The 17,884-nt window shown below is 39.6% G+C and overlaps 1 protein-coding gene across 10 annotated transcripts in view; it reads right to left on the minus strand.

The window, feature by feature from the left end:
• Positions 1-2,687: 2,687 nt before the first annotated feature.
• MAP7D2 (MAP7 domain containing 2) overlaps positions 2,688-17,884 on the minus strand; it is a 71,369-nt gene continuing 56,172 nt past the window's right edge. For all 10 annotated transcript variants that reach the window (XM_063126446.1, XM_063126450.1, XM_063126448.1 and 7 more), the window contains 9 exons: positions 16,065-16,297; positions 12,841-12,967; positions 12,327-12,531; positions 11,038-11,142; positions 10,303-10,356; positions 9,128-9,206; positions 7,717-7,903; positions 6,077-6,352; positions 2,688-5,148 (listed from right to left, as the gene is read on the minus strand). In XM_063126446.1, coding sequence (XP_062982516.1) covers positions 6,103-6,352; positions 7,717-7,903; positions 9,128-9,206; positions 10,303-10,356; positions 11,038-11,142; positions 12,327-12,531; positions 12,841-12,967; positions 16,065-16,297 — 1,240 coding nt within the window. In that variant the 3' untranslated portion in view covers positions 2,688-5,148; positions 6,077-6,102. The remainder of the gene's footprint in view (positions 5,149-6,076; positions 6,353-7,716; positions 7,904-9,127; positions 9,207-10,302; positions 10,357-11,037; positions 11,143-12,326; positions 12,532-12,840; positions 12,968-16,064; positions 16,298-17,884) is intronic.

Consider the following 17,884-nt stretch of genomic DNA (forward strand, 5'->3'; position numbering starts at 1 on the left):
TAGGCAGATGTGGGTGATACGTCAATATGGCCATTATACTATATGGTGAAATAGTCATAGCCTATTATATGCAAATCCTAACTCTGAAGCAATTTACAAGAATATACCTTTGTATTGCTTAGTCCTCTTCCTCATTGGTATGATTTGGTAATGTACTTGTGCAGTTGCTACCACTGCAATGCTTGCAAATCACAGTGCAAACAAGACCATAAACTTGGCATGTACATAATTGACAGCAAGTTTCATCAATTGTGATTTGGCAGATGCAGCGAACTGTCATTACTAATTTCTATGGTGCTGGTTCTTTTTTCGGTGGCTATGTCATGCCCTGCGTAGACATGGAATCAGGGGATGATGAGGAGTTGGTGGAAGCTGGACCCAGTACCAAGGAGCCCAGCCCAGGAAGCATGGAGTCTGGACTGGCAGAGATTCCTGCAGAGCCCAAGAGGGAAGAGCCAGTGCCAGCTGGGACCTCTGCCAGTCCAGACTCCATGCTTCCTGGGCTGGGCTCCTTGGTACTGGGTGCAGCTTCCACCAACTCCTCCTCATCCCCTGATTCCATGTCTACGCAGGGCATGACAGGGTATTGGATAAAGATATCCATGTAAACATTGCCATCCCTGTTGTTCTGGAAACACATTGTAAATTTGGAAGTGTTTTCCATACAAAAGACTGGGCATCAGCCCTCTACAGATGGTACATAGCAGCATCAACAGTGCAATGTTAAGCTTTCTGTAGATAGTTTCTTAATGTACTTTGCTGCATGCTGAGTGGCTTGCAGTCCATAGGGCTTGTTTACTTTCCATCATCCCGTGTAGATCAACCATCCTTGGCTTTTTGGTTGCATGAGCATTTGCTCTATGAACGTATCTGTCCGTATTCCAGCCCATATTTTGATGCCTTGATGTGAAATTACTTTCCTGGAGTGCTTTGCTTACTTCTAGTTACTTGTCTTAATTTCTATTGTTTGATGAATATGTAGTCTGACACATTTGGTGTAATTATTGTGTCCAGCACTTGAGGGGGGAGATAGAAGTATTAGTTCAACACTCTGCAAATGTAATTCCCAGTTTTCAGGCACTTCTGCTGATATAAATGCCTTTGCATATCAATATGTGAACATACATAATCCAAAGGTATAGTGTTGTTCTACTCTTTCTTTCAGTATCTTTTGTTTCTTCAAGACTTTTGGATAATAGTTCTAGATCTAATGAAGAATTTATTTGCTCCACTGGTATTTATTTAGGAATGGATTTCTTAAGAAGAAGAGTTCCTTGATTACTGAGTTGTCAGCCTCCTTTGCTTCACTGGATTCAGGGTACAATTCTTTCTTTAGTGGACTTTGTCATGGTATATTTATCAATGCTTGATGATGAAGAAAATGTAAGCTCCCTAGTGGTTCCCATCTCTAGAATATTGAAGTGTATTGTAATGTACATTCACCATTAGTAGAGCACTTATTGCTGTTGATACCAGTAAGTTGCCTTGGACAGCATGTGAGTATGGTTTGCCTGCCAGTATATGACCACAGCATTACATATACAACAGCTCCAGGATTTTCTCAATATCAGATCCACTTGATTCCCAATGGCTCCCAAACATGGCACCAAAATATGGCATTAATCTTGGAATCCTCCAAGATTAATAATAAACTTGTTAAACTCTGGAAGACAGGAACTTACTACTTCAATGGCTTCTATCCACAGATTCTAATGTAAAGTACAACAGTCACACCCATACCCAATCTCCATGATTCTGTACATATGAATGTCAGCATGGTGTACATGCAACTGAGACTAGTTGGGTTTAAACCAATCAGTTGGAGGAACAATGTGGAACACATATCTTGCTGTAGATCTGCATACATAATCTGCATGTACCCTGACCATCCTGGTTGTTTTTGCAATCTATTTGTAACCCACAACATCAGCCCTCCCACAAGGTGGGATAAATCCCTTGCCTCAGATGGAAAAGTGGCAAATTATGCATTCTGCCAAATAGCTTTGTATGTAACTTTTGTTTGTATAGGTACAATGGCTTGCTTTTTGTACTTTCAGTCCATGTTGAGGAACTTCCCCAAGTCTCTCATGCAAATCAGCATGACTTTACTTGCTCATTTCAATGAAATCTCTCATATCCTTTTCCTGAGGAACTGCACAATGTTCACCATCTCCAAGAACACTATCACAAATAATACAGTGTTCAGCATCATTTATTGTGAAATTTATTGAAATGTTAAAGCAGACATGATAGCTGCATTAGTGACATTAGTTCATTATCAACATTTTGTGTCTTATGTTAAAACATATATCACATATGGAAATAACAGGTAGAATTGATATAAATAAATGTGAAAAATAGCTGGCATCAAGAAAACAACTTTTCCCCAGGAAGAAAGCTCCAAATGTTTCTTTTTGGCCTTTGGAGAAATATTCTCAGAAATATTAAGGATGTTTTGGGTAGAATTTCTACTAAGAAATTTACCTTCAGTCCATTTGCTCTGCCATTATCCAGCATATGGCATTAACCATGAATTATCACCTAATTAAATACCAAGTTACTAAATACTAAATTAGGTACCAAGAGGTTAGCTTTAAAAAGCAACACCTGTGTGTGTCACAACATTTACAATATATCCAATAAGATTTTAAATAATGTGTATACCTTATTTGAAAATTCTCCTATTCAGTATGAGACAGATTTGTGACTAATTGTACTGATCACCATTAGATCAACTTCTGAAGAAAAAAGTCTTTGTTCATTAAAAGAAAATCCATGTATGTATAATAGCAGGACCCGTGTTATATCAGGGGGCTCCTCCTATGTTTGAGAAATTCATCTTACAAGATGGTGTTTGCCACCTGCTGCTTTTGTAACTTGGTTACTAAAAACAATTTGTTCTTTTTAAAAATCTGCTGCTCAATGAATTTGGAACAGATTTCTAAGTGCTAAAACGATATTTGACTATCCAACCTATGGTTGCAACACCACTTCGATGTCTACCTCACCAATTCAAAGGGTTGTATCCAATTGTGTCATTCCTTTAGTTCAAAGCTTCCACTGCTTTCATAAACTCTCTTTTCATCCTTGTACAAATATCAAGTCTAATATTTTGATTCTGCTTGTGCAAGCCATTGTCCAGCTCATTATGACTGCATTATGCTAGATGGTTGTGCTAGTGGAACACCAGCAATTCTTGAACTTTGTCCATGTGTTACATTGGATACAACCCATAGGCAGAGTTTAAACTGTCATAGGTGAAGGTTTTTGGATATCTTTAGTCAGAAGACACTGAACTGCTGCATTATTGAAAATCTAATCAGATGAATTCATGGTTGGACATCTCAAGATTAATTTCAGTATATTCCATAATCATTCCACTACTTAGGTTTCCATGTAGTTGAATCTGACCACAAAAGCTAGACTTGCAGGACTGCCAGAGATTTGCAACCCATATTCACAGAAATAACTGGACTAAAAATAGCTCTGAGTTACAATGGAAATGGAAACACCACACAATGTGAAAAGGGGGGGGCAATAGAAACGAGGAGACTAAAATATTCTAACACTCACAATAGCAAACAAGATGTTGCATTTCAGAAACACCACCACCACAGTATCACAACCAAATTCAATCAGTTTGTTTTTATTGTTTAAGAGGGAAATTGCAGAATTAACTTGGAAGACACTGTACCATGCTACAACATACTGCACAGTCACCAAGGAAGTATTTTTTGCTGAAATACATCAACATAAATATTGTAAGCATTTGTGTATATCATTACATACTTTTATTAACTACTTTAACTTTTCAACTGGGGGCATTTTTAGAGTCACAAGAACAGAGCTACATAACATTTTAACATACCCCTATATATAAAAGTTTCCAGTTTCATTAGCTTCTTTGTTGTATAGAACGGGACAAAATTGTCCTCTAGGCAGCACAGCATAAAAGTTCACCAAAGGTTGAAATTCTTTGTGCACAAACCAGGCGAAGTTAAACACTTTTAAGTTCCATTTATTTCAAATGAGAGAAATCTAAGTCAGTGGTTAACATTCCCATTGAAATCAATAAATTTTAAAATGTTTAAATGGGCCAGATAACGCTCTCTGTACAGCTTATAGAATGTTTATACATTCTCAATAAGAGCTTTTTTCATACACATGTTTGTGGAGTGAGAGAGGCTAATAGGCTATTGTGTTGCACAAGTACAACTTTCAGCACTCACGGTTATGCCTTATAATATCTTGTTGTCCATGTCTATATACTGTTTGCTGTTGATTATATGATGCTGAGTTGTAGGATATTAGTGAATCCCATGAATTAAGACCACCTGATATTGATCACAGATACTATCTCTTGAACATTAACATATCATCAGCTTTGCCCCATGATATAATTGCTTATATAATACATGTAATTAGGTATTGGTCTTTTTTCACGAACAGTTAAAATTAAATATGCTTAAAGACCCATGTAATATGATCTCACTAATTTCTTTTAGCATTATATTAGTAGTAGTACCCAGTACAGTGCCAACTAAGTTATTGACGGATCAAAATAATACAAATAAAAATGGTTATGTGCCATATTTTATGGAGAGATGACCCTAATGCTCCACTATCTACAAGAAAGCCTCTTGGATTCCAGCAGTTGCATATTTTGTTCAAGCCTTTTCAGCTTGAGATTTGCAATGGAACACCTGTCATGAAAGGCATTTAAAATTATTTTTTCTCAAGGAAAAAAACTGAAAAAGTAGGCACATGGCAAACACAACAACTGCTATTTCAGTCTAATGTGCATTTACGAACAAAGCCTAACAATTCAACAACAAAACTAAAATGGATTTAAAATAAATGAGTGGACTCACTTGGGAGCCCACTGAAATATATATTTAATATCCATGTTTTTAGCAGCTCAACTTTTAAACAAAGAACTCCCACAAATGTTCCCTGAAACCACTTAAAACTGAAGATTCCACTCTTTACCAAAATGATTAATTACTCAACAATGCACATGGGAAGACAGTAAATTCAGTGCAGAGTAACATGATATCCAGTGTTGTGGACTGCAGCAGCTTCTTAAAATGACAAGCTCTTATTTTACTGACAGCAGCATTGAGTGTGTTCTATATTCACCAACATCCTCTGTCAATCAGAAAAAGAAATGTAGTGAGTTTACAGAACTTAAATGTTTTATTTTCAGATTTTATTATGTGTTCTTCCATTAACTGGTTTTCAATTTCATTCCCAATTTTCCAAAAAATAAAAGCATAACATGGAATACTGAAGAGGCATTCATCCAGAAAACATGACAGGAGAAATACACTTCTTTAAAGCCACCTGTTTATATCTACAGCCTCTGCAGACTGTTGCCTAGATTTCATGTTTTCATTTCCTGAGAGAGGGAGACATTGAGACCCCCGAGCAGAAACAAAAGCTGACTGCTAACCAAAGCTGGGGGACCCCAAACTAAGAACTCCTCTCTCATTTACAACTGGAAGTCCTTGTGTAGTCATGGGAAACAGGCTTCCTCGTGGCGGGGAGGTAAAATGAGAGAAGAAATGGGGAGGGTGAGCTTAGGTTTAAGAGTAACTGAATTTTGGTGTAAGTTTTGCTTGCTTCTTAAATCCAAGCTGCCTCTTAGATTTCTTTTAAGGGAAAGAAATAGTCTCTTCAGGTTCTTATAGTTCATGCAGTCTTTTCAATTGATACTTTATTTTCTCTCTCTCTCTCTCTCTGTATATAATGAAAAGTATATGGGGAATGGCTGTAAATGTGATGAATGTATAAAAAGGCCAATGTGTGCATACAGATGGCCATGCAAGTCAGGCATGGAGCAAATTAGTACAGGCCTTCTTCCAATCATGTTCACTGCATGTGAGAACACTACTTTTGGAGAGAGAGTTTCCCAGGTGTGTTTTCCTCCTTTTTGTGTGAATGCTTGAACAGCACTTCTGAAGTGGACCCACGTTTTCCTCATTTTATTTATTTGGTATAGTATATTCTTGGCAGGCAGAGACAGAGATTGCCTGGAAGAGCTAGCTAAGCAGTTACATCCACAACAATACTGTACCTTATTGCCAAGTAGTAGTGTGTTTGTCAACACAAGGTATTGAGACTTGTCTCCTGTCCTGGACTGTTAAATCCATCAATCAAGTTTTTATTACAATCATCTATGCTAATACTTTCACTTGATAATTTTGGGTAAGTGGCTTGGCCAGTGAAATCTAGTAGTTCTTCCAGAGCCTTCCCATTATTTGATCCATTTTGGTCTAAAGAAACACCAGGCATCATTTCATTCAATGGTGAAAACTCAGGGATAGATATGAGCTCTTCTTTAGAAGCAGGACTGTATAAAGTAAAGGAGGCAGGAGAAGAACCAAGTTATTGCCATATATTTTAACAACATAAATGCCGAATGACATTCATGACAATGAAACTATCTTCAGATGATAAAGGCATGATCTCAGCTCATCCATTTTATAGTGGGAGAATAGCAGATAGTGGAAAGCACCAAGTATATTTTGAGCCTTAAACTGAGCAAGGCTGCAACCCTATGCACACTTACCCCGAAGTAAACACTATTTGACACATTGGTATTTGCTTCTAAATAAACATGCATAGGATCAGGCTGTATGAATCTTATCCTTTGACAGTGAATGCACTAGACTCCTTTGTACACCATAGTTTAACCAGAGGCCGAGTTCTCTTCTTAACGGGGAGCCATGAGGGGCACGCAGGCTAGCAGCAAAGGGAGTAAAGGCTGGTGAAGAATGGTTGTGCAATCACAGCATTATTGCCATCCAAGAGGGACTGCTGAGCCAATCAGTGCTTTGATGTAGATGGTGCCAAAGAGGCAGCCCCACCAGAATGAGATCTTTCCTTTCTTCTCACTGCAGTTCAACCTGAGGTGGATCCATTGGTGAGGGGGAGCAGGATTGGTCTCCCTGCTAACCCACAGTGAGGATTCCCTTAAGGGATCTCAGGGCCATGGCACCAAGACCAGTCCAGCATTGGGGCTGTGAACTGGGCAAGTCCGGAGTGGTAGAAAGGGGTTCACATTAATGGTCCATGCCATGGTGTGCCCCTGGTCTTGCTATCCACCACTAGCTTACCTGGCATGCATGACAGGAAGGGAAATTGATCAGCAGGCAAGCTGGCCAATGACAGGTTCCATACTCTATACTGCCACCAAGCCTATTCAAGTGAGTCAATGGCCTGATTCAGGCAACATGCTAAACCATGCTGCTTAAGCAGCATGGTTTAGCATGTTGTCTGAACCAGGCCAATGAAGTTGTGGCCAATTTATTTGTGTCTAATTTGCTGTCTTCCCTTCACCAATTGGACTCAATTAAGTGCTGCCCACACAATTAAAATAACAAATATTGGTGCAAGGTGCCAGTGGAAGAGAAGAAACAACAAGAGAATTTGGAAAAACATAGAACTCTGGTGCAGCATACTTCATAAAATGAGAAATGAAACTTTTTCTAGGGTTAAAATGAATTCATTTGTCTTGAATTCATTTGTCTTGAATTCATTTGTCTTGATCAGGAACTTGTGCAAATTCAGTGAGATTGTTTTTATACCAACAAAGACTTTGAGAAGCATAGCCTGTACCATTTCACACAAAAACACAAGTCAAAAGCAGCATCAGATGCACAGAAATAGTTGTGTGGTTGTTTGTATCATCATCATCTTTTTAAATGAATGTACCTCACATCCATAGACTGAACTTCATCTGTTGAATCATCCATGCTGTTAGATTTCCCATCCATTGCATCCAGTTGAATAAGGCTCATAAGTGGCTTAAGTCCATTAGAAAATACATCATGAGGAAAAGAGTCAGGCACAGCACATCCTAGGCCTTTATCGTCTTTGCAGTTTGCCAGTCCATTCATTTCTACAGGAAGAATCTCATTAGAAAATATGATTTAAACACACACACACACACCACTTTAAATAGTTGACATTACAGACGAAAGTAATCTATCATGTTTACATCTAAGCAGGATTGTTCTATAGAAAATATTAGGTCTGATTGGACTAGAGAAAAACAGAAACATATAGGATGAAAATATAAAAGCTGGAGCTTTAAATGTGTGTCATCAAAGAGCTCAAATAGAAGTTACAGTCTCCACATTAGCGCTCTGAAGGTTCCTCATCAACAGAGAAAACTGGAAGGTAGCAATATCACACATGTGCACAATGAAAGGAAGTAGGCAAAAGCTCCTCTTTCCAGCCATCATTTATCTCACCTTATCTCCCTTCTTCACAGCTATTTTTCTTTTCCCTTCCAATAGGAAAACCTAAGAGTGGAAAATTAGCCACTAATAATAAACATAGGGGAGATAAACAATGGTTGGAGAAAAGCAGACAATTTACTGCTTATGTGATTTCTATCCCCTCCAGCTTGCTCTGCCAGGGGGTAGGGGGAAGCCTTTGTATTCTCCAATGGCAGAACTTTCACATGGTGCGTTTAACATGTTTAGGCAAACTTTAAGCCACTGGAGCCCACAATCATACTTCCAGCACACTTCCATTGGGCCTGTTTAATACTTATCTCCTGGAAGCTCTACAAGTATTGAAATTAGAAGAGGGTCTTGGGTTAGCATCTCTCTTCTACTACTCAACTTGGTCATCATGCATAGAATCCTATGGCTGAACCAGGAGATACTGCATTTATGTGACCTTTGGTCCACCTGGCTTAGTATTGTCTATGGTGAGATGCAGGTCTTTCCCAACCCTACCTGGAAATGCCAGGGATTGAACCTGGTACCTTCTGCATGTCAACCATGTGCTTCACTACTGAGCTATGGGCTCCTGTGACCCTCAAATTCAGAGTTTCTTCTACTCTCATAGTTCAGAGTTAGGGTAGGACTGAGTATTTTAACAACATTTATACCCTGCCTTTCTAGGTACATGACAACTCAAGAAGCCTTACAAGGTTAAAAATAAAGACAGAACAAGCATAAGTTAAATACAATAAAACAAGACATCAATAAAATCTATACACGCGCACATGCACACATATGCACACAGAGCAGTGGCAGCAGACCAGATTGGTCAAACCCCAAACTAAAAAGGCTTTGAAAAAGTACCAATAGGAAAAAATATATATTTTCACCTGCTTGACTGATAGCAAGTGGCTTTGGCTGTCTGTCCACATTTAGGGTTGACGGCACATCTGGTTTTGTGTCTTCCTTCTGTATCAAACATGTTAACAGCATTAGATACAAACCTTTACAGAGAAGCAGCTGGACTAAACAGCATTAAAATCTTAATGTTTTAGGCAAAAAATAAAGTGATATGTTATACACAAACACAATAATACACGCACCTATCTCTTACTACAGCCTTCTCTAAATATTGACTTGAAAGAAAAACACATAGGGTGGGACGATGTCTCTTAAAGGAGATGAATGAGAACTACTTCCAGCAAGATCTGTGCACCATGGCTACACTGTCACAGTGTGAGAAAGATAAACATTGCCTAAGCACTTGTACATGTCCTGGGCTTTCCCCAACCTGGTGCCCTCCAGAGGTTTTGGACTACAATTTCGATCTCTGACAACACGAATTTAAAATAGCTCGTGTCTTTTATTTCTCTAGTTCCTTGTGTGATTAGCTGCAGAAACAATAGCAAAAGGATCCAGCATAGTTCTCCCCTCACCAACTGTCATTTCAAGGTTTACACAGGAAAACGTACACCTTGAATTTTACACACGTTCTCTTTTTAAAGAAACCCTTTCATTTACCATTAATTTGCATTTGTCTTCCTGAGCAATGCTGTTGTAGGAAACGTCCTCAGTCTAAACCGGCTGTATAGCAAGAAAGTTTCCATAGTAAGAAATTAAGGATCAACTACATGTTACATGCAGTTGTGTGTTTCTGTCTTCCTTGCATCCCAGTTCATTTGCATTACTGAAAAGCAGAAGGGGGATTGCTTAGCTCTTTGCTTTCTTGCCGCATTTTTTGACTGCTCAAGAATTCCCCTACCTAAGCTGATTTCCCAACTGTAGCAGGGGGAGCACTGCTCCATGCATTGTGTACTTTGGCGCTAAGGTAGAAGACAAAGAAAATGTATTTACATTTCTTCCCTTTACAAGTAGGATAGAAGCACATTTGCTTATATGAGAGAGAAATAAATGAGTTGCAGCCATTCTATGAGGGCCAGAAGTGGCCATTCTGTTAAACTGCAGCTCAGAAATAATGATAGGCTTTTTGGGTGAGCAGTGTTTACTCTGTGTTGAATTATATAATTCTATACAGCCTGGTCAGGAAGGGAATTATTTTCCTTACCTTGATTTCTGGTGTTTCACTTTTTCTTGTTCTTTTCATTATTTCATCTATTCTCTAAAATAGACAAAAACAAAACATGTCTTTACTGCCCTTTGCCTTCCAAGTCTAAAAGTGTAATTGAATTAGGAGAAATATAAAACATAGGGGGGGGAAATCTCCCCTTTCTAAGAGCTTTCATTGAATTGACAGAGTTCTGCAGACATATTGGTCTGGAGTAAGGGAATACATTTTTGGATGACCACATAAAATAAGGGCACTATCATCAGTCACAGTATGCCTGGATCATTGTTTTTGGTATCTCCCAATACATTTTCTCCTTTTAGTTGGAATTTACTAAAGTTGATTATTTATATAATGATAATGCAGTGTCTGGTCACTAATGTTAGCAATTTTATACCATCAGCTCAAATGCAATTACCACATGTATAAGTTTCCTCTAACTTGGTTTTGTTTTAGGCTGTTATGGATTATTACAAATCAACATAATTTGTAAGTGTTGGTTAACAGAACCCATGTATATAGCTAGTTGTGCTATCACATACTCTAGAATATGGAGTGGATAATAATTTTGAACAGGGCTTCTAATTAAGTATTATATTTCACACTGGGAGCTCAACTAGATCACTTAACTCTTTTCTTGTCTAGATCACCTTATTTAGAGAAGTGTTTCATATACGCATGGGAACAAACAAGAAGTAACAATGCATTCACACTTGATATGAACAAACTTGATACCTTCTTTCGCTCCTGTCTTTCTTGCTCTATCTGCTGCATAATTTGTTCCCTTTCCAGACGCAGATGTTCAGCTGCTTCCCGGGCTTTTGCTTCTGCTGCTTCTTTCTAGTTAAACACACGTAAGTCAACAGATAACTTATTTATTAAATCATAAACAAGATACCAGCCTCCAGAAAACTTGAGTAGACTATCCTTTCCAAAAATGTAGTTCTGAAGCCTGATTCAAACTTTCTTCTCTCTCTCTCTCTCTCTCTCTCTCACACACACACACACGCGTGTGTGTGTGAGTAAGTTGACATTTATTTCCCTATCTGGTTGCAAGAATATTTCATTTATCTTCCTCATGTGGGTCTGCCAGATTGCATAGGAAGTACATGCACCTATGCCATCAGATCCCAGGAAAGTATAGTAATGTAGGAACACAGAAAGCTGCCTGATACCTAATGCCAACTCCAAGTTTTTAAGGACCCTTGGGCAAGACACCCTCAATAGCAGCTCCTCCTCCTCCTCATCACCACTGTCTGGGCTGGAGCAAGAAGCACATGAACAAGCAGTTGCAATGTGTTAAGGAGGAGGAATGAATCCAGGGGGCACTTCTCAATGGGTACTTCCTGAGATGTGGTCCCTCTGCTTGTCACCAGCCCTGGTTATGCTGAGTCTAGGGCAGCATCTCTCCCAGGTTTTTCATGCACATGTGCTCTACCACTGAGCGATAGCATCTCCCAAATGTTTTAGAGACCCATGAAGGGAGGGGATTTAAACATTCTCTGGGCAGCACAGAGCCCCTTCCCTGCAAATGCAAATTTAGGTAACAGCCATGCTGCTAACAGAACATTTGAACTGAGTCTAAGTCAGAGGATTTTGGTTGCATTAAACATGCATGCTATTTAAAGGGCAAGTAACCACAGGGGTCAGAAGCTTAACACCTAGATAATATACAGTATGTTTAGTACAATTGCTCTTAAGCTCAGTGGCAGAGTACATGCTTTGCAAACAGGAGGTCCAAATCTCAAACTTCAACATTTCCAGTTAAATGAACAGAGCTAGCAGGTCTTGAAAGACCTATGCCTGAGATTCTTACTAGACAGTATTGTTTTAGATGGACCAGTGGTGGACCATAAGGCAGATTCATATATTTATCTAAAATGAAAAACCTGAAAAAATACTGCATAGTGACATTTCTGTATTTGCTATTTTACAGAGGTATTTTCTTTTAGGATACTAGGTTCCATTTTAAGAAAGAACACTTCTGAAGTAATAGGTATTTTGGTACTTCCAAAAGACTATACCTGCATCTCAAGCATAGCCTGTAATTCCTTTTCTTGTTTTTCCCTTAGTAAACATTCTTCTTCGGCTCGCCTTCTAGCTTCCTCTTCTGCTTTTCTCCTGGCCTCCTCCTCCTCACGCCTTCTTTCCTCCTCTCTTTTACGGGCCACTTCCTCCAGTCGAACCCTCTCTTCTTCTTCTTTTCTTTTCAGTTGTTCTCTCTCTAGCCTTCAAAGTCACAGTGGTATTTTTAGACTGGCAGAAAGACTACACCTTCTGTTACATTTAACATGGCACAGAATCATGTACATTCCCTTTAAGTAGTGTTTCCTTGGAAAACAAGAGTTGTGCCCCCAAATTAACAAGAACAAGTATTGGGAAATCATGGACAAGGATGGACCATTGTTTAGAGTATCAGAAACATGAAGCACAGTTAATTTGTACCTGTATGAAGGTTAATCTAATTAAAGGCTCACTTAATGGCAACAATGACCAGCTGTCTAGGAGTACATTGAAATTAATGGAGGGAAGTAGTACCTTTCACGTGTCTCTCTCTCCTGTCTTTCTTTTTCCTCTTGTTCTTTCTGGAGGCGAGCCTGACGCCTCTTCTCTGCTAGAATTCGTGTAGCTTCCTCAGCATCAGTAGTCCCTGCTGCAAGTTTCCCTAATGGAATATTAGGATAAGAATATTAGAAAGCCAATGGGAAATTTAGGAACCATCTACACATTCTGTGCAAAGACATGCATTAAGATAGCTGTCTCTTCCACGCAAAGCAACTTCAGAAGGGGGCAACATTATAATATTTATGACGAGGCATTCTCAAGCTCCAGGACCTCAAACATCTCAAGTCACATTCTGAAGGGAGCTTGTAGCATAAGAGTATTTATGATTTCATCTACAGCTCATATTATCTTCAGTAAAGCAAGGCATGCTATTGTACTGAGAGAAGGTGAGGCTGCAGCAAGAAACAGCACAAGATGACGACCAGGAGTTGATGTTTGGCTCCTAAATTTATTCTGCTTACCAACGGGCTTTCCATGTAAACTGTACCATATTCTATCTGTAATATTACATCAATACTATGAGTTGTTACTGAGGTAAAATGTAGGCCTAGGTCAGTGGTGTGAAACGTGCATCCCAAAGGCCTCAGGCAGCTCCTCAAGTCCTGTCTAGCAAACCCCGCACCTGAAAAAAAAGGGGGGGGGGAAAGAAAAACACTCTAGGAACAGGCTCTAGGATTTCTGCCACTGAAGACTCATTCCTAAAGCAACCTAGGAAGCAGTGCTCAAAGGATCATGCCTGCTTCCTAGGTTGGTCTAGGAATAGGGCTTCTATAACAGGAACCATTAGGAAGTATCCAATGCTGCCTGTGCACCAGCGGGACCGACCACCCCCACACTTCCCAAACAGAACAAGTTAGTGGAGATTGTAGTAGGGTGATCTGTGGACCTGTCCCATTCCAGAAATGAGCATTTCAACTCATTTAAAAATTAACTTTGCCTCTTTTTTCAATGCTAAAATCCAAACTATCCGCTCTGATCTGGCCAGCTCTGTTCCTCTTCCAGTTCCTGTTCCTCATCTGTCAGTTCCTCCTGCAAACTTCTATGCATTTCCTTCAGTCTCAGCTGATGAACTGTCTACAATACTGCGCTCTTCGAAGCCTTCCACTTGTTCTCGTGATCCGATTCCTTCTCGTGTCTTTATTAATCTTATCCCTGCTATCCTCCCTTCCTTGCTTCATATTATTAATTTTTCTTTGTCCTCTGGTTCATTTCCTTCTGCTTTTAAACATGCTACAGTCTCTCCTATTCTCAAGAAACCTACTCTTGATATGCTATCTCTGTCTAACTACCGACCTGTCTCTTTGTTGCCTTTTGTTTCAAAGATCCTGGAATGTGTGGTCTACTCTCGTTGTCTTGATTTTCTTTCTAGTAACTCTGCTCTGGATCCTTTTCAATCTGGATTCTGTCCTTTGCATTCCACTGAAACAGCCCTTACTAAGATTACCAATGATCTTCTTATTGCCAAGTCTAAAGGCCTTTATTCTGTTCTTATTCTCCTTGATCTAACTGCAGCCTTTGACACGGTTGATCACAATCTTCTTTTAGATTCCCTTCATGACCTCGGATTTTGTGGCTCTGTCTATAACTGGTTTGCCTCCTATCTAGCGGGTCGCTCTTTCAGCGTGTTGGCTAATGGCAGCTCGTCTTCTTCTTTTCCCCTTTCAGTAGGGGTTCCACAAGGCTCAGTGCTTGGCCCGCTGTTGTTTTCTTTATACATGTTGCCCTTGGGTAATCTTATTCAATCTCATGGCCTCCAATATCATCTGTATGCCGATGATACACAATTATATCTTTCATCTCCGGATCTTTCTCCTGATGTTCACGATCGTATCTCGGCATGTCTTTCAGATATCTCAGCTTGGTTGCTTCATCATCGTTTGAAACTTAATATGGCAAAGACTAAATTGCTTGTTTTTCCTCCTAAACCTTCTCCTCATCTCTCATTCTCTCTTACTGTCAATGATGTTACACTTACTCCAGTCAAGGAAGCTCGTAGTCTTGGCTTTATATTTGATTCCTCGCTCTCCTTTATTCCTCATATTGAGGCAGTAGCTAAATCCTGTCGTTTTTTCCTGTATAATATTGCCAGGATTTGATCATTTTTGTCTGTCTCTTCTGCCAAGACTCTTGTTCATGCATTGGTTATTTCTCAGTTGGACTACTGCAACCTTCTTCTCACTGGCCTTCCTTCTTCTCACATCAGTCCGTTGGTTTCTGTTCACCACTCTGCTGCTAAGATCATCTTCTTGGCTCGCCGCTCTGACCATGTTACTCCACTTCTGAAATCTCTTCATTGGCTTCCAATTCACTTCAGAATCCAATATAAACTTCTCCTGTTGACCTACAAAGCTTTTCACTGTCTAGCTCCTTCCTATCTTTCCTCTCTCATCTCACACTATCGCCCCGCTCGTGCTCTTCGCTCCTCTGATGCCATGTTTCTCGCCTGCCCAAGGGTCTCTACTTCCCTTGCTCGGCTTCGTCCATTTTCTTCGGCTGCCCCTTACGCCTGGAACGCTCTTCCAGAACATTTGAGAACTACAAGTTCAATCGCAGCTTTTAAAGCTCAGCTAAAAACTTTTCTTTTTCCTAAAGCTTTTAAAACTTGATTTTGCTCTGACTTTTATACTGCCTGTTTGGTGCATTCTCTTCCCCTCCTTATTGTTTTATTATGATTTTATTAGAATGTAAGCCTATGCAGCAGGGTCTTGCTATTTATTGTTTTACTCTGTACAGCACCAAGTACATTGATGGTGCTATATAAATAAATAATAATAATAATAATAATAATTTTTGAGATTGCTATAGGAAGTAAATGCTTCCTGTTATGCCAGTGGTCAGTTCTGCTGGTGCAACATAACGAGTGCTGGGAGACGGGCAGCGTCCATAGAGCCTGTGCCTAGAATATTGTTTCCTTTCCCCCTTGTTTTTTTCTGAAAAAGTCAAGAGAACAGAGCATGGGATGACAGGATCCTTCAGCAAAACAGAGGAGGGGGAAGGACTAGGAGATTGCAGAGCAACAGCGTCTACTGTACCTGAGGGCAGCAGGCTAGTTGTGGGGGCAGGCCATTTGGCACACATAGCTCTGTCTATTCCCACCTCTCAGAATCTGCTACTTGAGGCAGGTGCATCACTCTGCCCAATAGTTGGGCTGGCCCTGAGGTGTACTAGGGAATTGCTTTAGAAGCAACATGACACACCTTCATTGCTTTCAGTCTTTCCTGCAGAAGGCACAGATTTTTCAGCAACAGCTTGGCATACAGCCTCTTCAGCAGGTGATGCTTGGGTTTTCTGGCTAATATTCTCCCTCTGATTGTCCTTATGTTTTTCTGCTCTTTTTTTAGGTGTTTCTCCCAAGGCACGGTGTTTCACAGGAGAAGCTGGATACTGTTTAGTAGTTTTGGGAGACTGAGGGTAAGTCTTTGTGATTGTCCTAAAAAAAAATTCAAATAAATCATTCAATATTGCACTGCCAACAGAATCCGGGAAGTACAAGTCAATGGTTAATTGGTCTTAACCTTGGTTGTTGTTTCTTCCATTCCTGTACATCAAGTAAAGAATGAAACACTAATCTACAAACATGATACAAAGTGAGGATTAAGTTTCAGGCTGTCTGTTCTCAGGCAAGAGGACTGTGACCCAAAAAAATTGGCAGGAAGAGATCATGTCCCACCCAGCAAATCAGCCTGTAAAGGAGACTGCAGTTGTGCAAATTGGAATTAATGGCAATTCATTTAGGACTTGTTCATACAAAATTACACTGTGATGAGGCAATTTGACTTCAACTTGACTATTTGGTTCACATAACATGAAAATACTTGAAGCATTACTCCAGAAAAAACAAAAACAAAAACCAAAAAAGCTTATGTCTATGACACACACGCACACCTGGGTTTATATCAATACAGAGGCATTATATGAGCTTAAGTGTCTTAGAATCATTGTGTTTGCATGGGAATATGGCCTGATTATTATTGTCTTCAAGTGAATACACTATTGAATACATTTAAAGAACTTTAGATATCTATTTTAGACTTGGAACACAGATCTGAATATGGCAACCACTTAAAATCATCAATATCTACTTCAAAGTGAGAGCACAAGTCAAATTCTTTGGTTTTGTCCTGTAAACAGATCTATAGATTTTGTAGACATCTCTCTATCATTAAATACCTGTACCACTTCCTGAGTCAGCTCTAATTTCAGACACACTTCTCTTTGTCCCTTTTGTCCTCTAGTCAGCATTTCTTGGTGTCAGATTCATCCTCTATTTTCTGTCTCTTAAACTTTGTGCACCTTTTGGGAAAATACACTCCTTTTTTCTACTTATTTTTAACGATATATTGTCCATTCTCCTCTTATCAAAGCACTTCTTGCATGAAGTAGCATTCCAGTTTGTTCTTCTTGTATTGATGCATCAGAGACTTTTCACTGTTTTATGCAATATTTCTTAAAAAACGTATTTTGCTGAGAGTCTAAAGAACTGCACAGCTACTTTCAAGCACCCAGACAGAGCTATTGCGTTTGTAGTTCTCCTAGCCACTTTAAAATCTGAGGGGACTTCTTAGTAAGCTCTGCATGTATGTTTTCACTGAGCTCAACTTTTCTCATTCTGACTCTTGTCATTTTGAAACCGTGTCTCTGACACTAACAAACAATGCATTTATAGAATTACTGCTTCCATGCTGACCCCCCCATCTGTATACAAGATGATTCACAGCTAATCAGCTTTTCAGCTTTACTTAATTTCTATCATAGAACTGGATTGCTTGCATTCAGTAAATGGTATAAAAACAATGGGGATTCGAATAATAAAAGTAATGATGTTTCTATCTGTTAGCAGTTATGCTCAATGAACTTTTTCTGAACTCCAGATGTTGGTGGTGGGGATGTGGCCGGGGGTGTTTAGCGTGCTGGCCAGCTCCCCACCCCCTTTGCCAACTGTCACTTGGCTCCCCACCAGTGGCTTTACTGAAGCTGCCAGCCTTACCCTAGTGTAACTGATTTTCTCTTCAGATAC

Source organism: Elgaria multicarinata, chromosome 5, assembly GCF_023053635.1.
Source record: "Elgaria multicarinata webbii isolate HBS135686 ecotype San Diego chromosome 5, rElgMul1.1.pri, whole genome shotgun sequence".
NCBI classification, from domain to species: domain Eukaryota; kingdom Metazoa; phylum Chordata; class Lepidosauria; order Squamata; family Anguidae; genus Elgaria; species Elgaria multicarinata.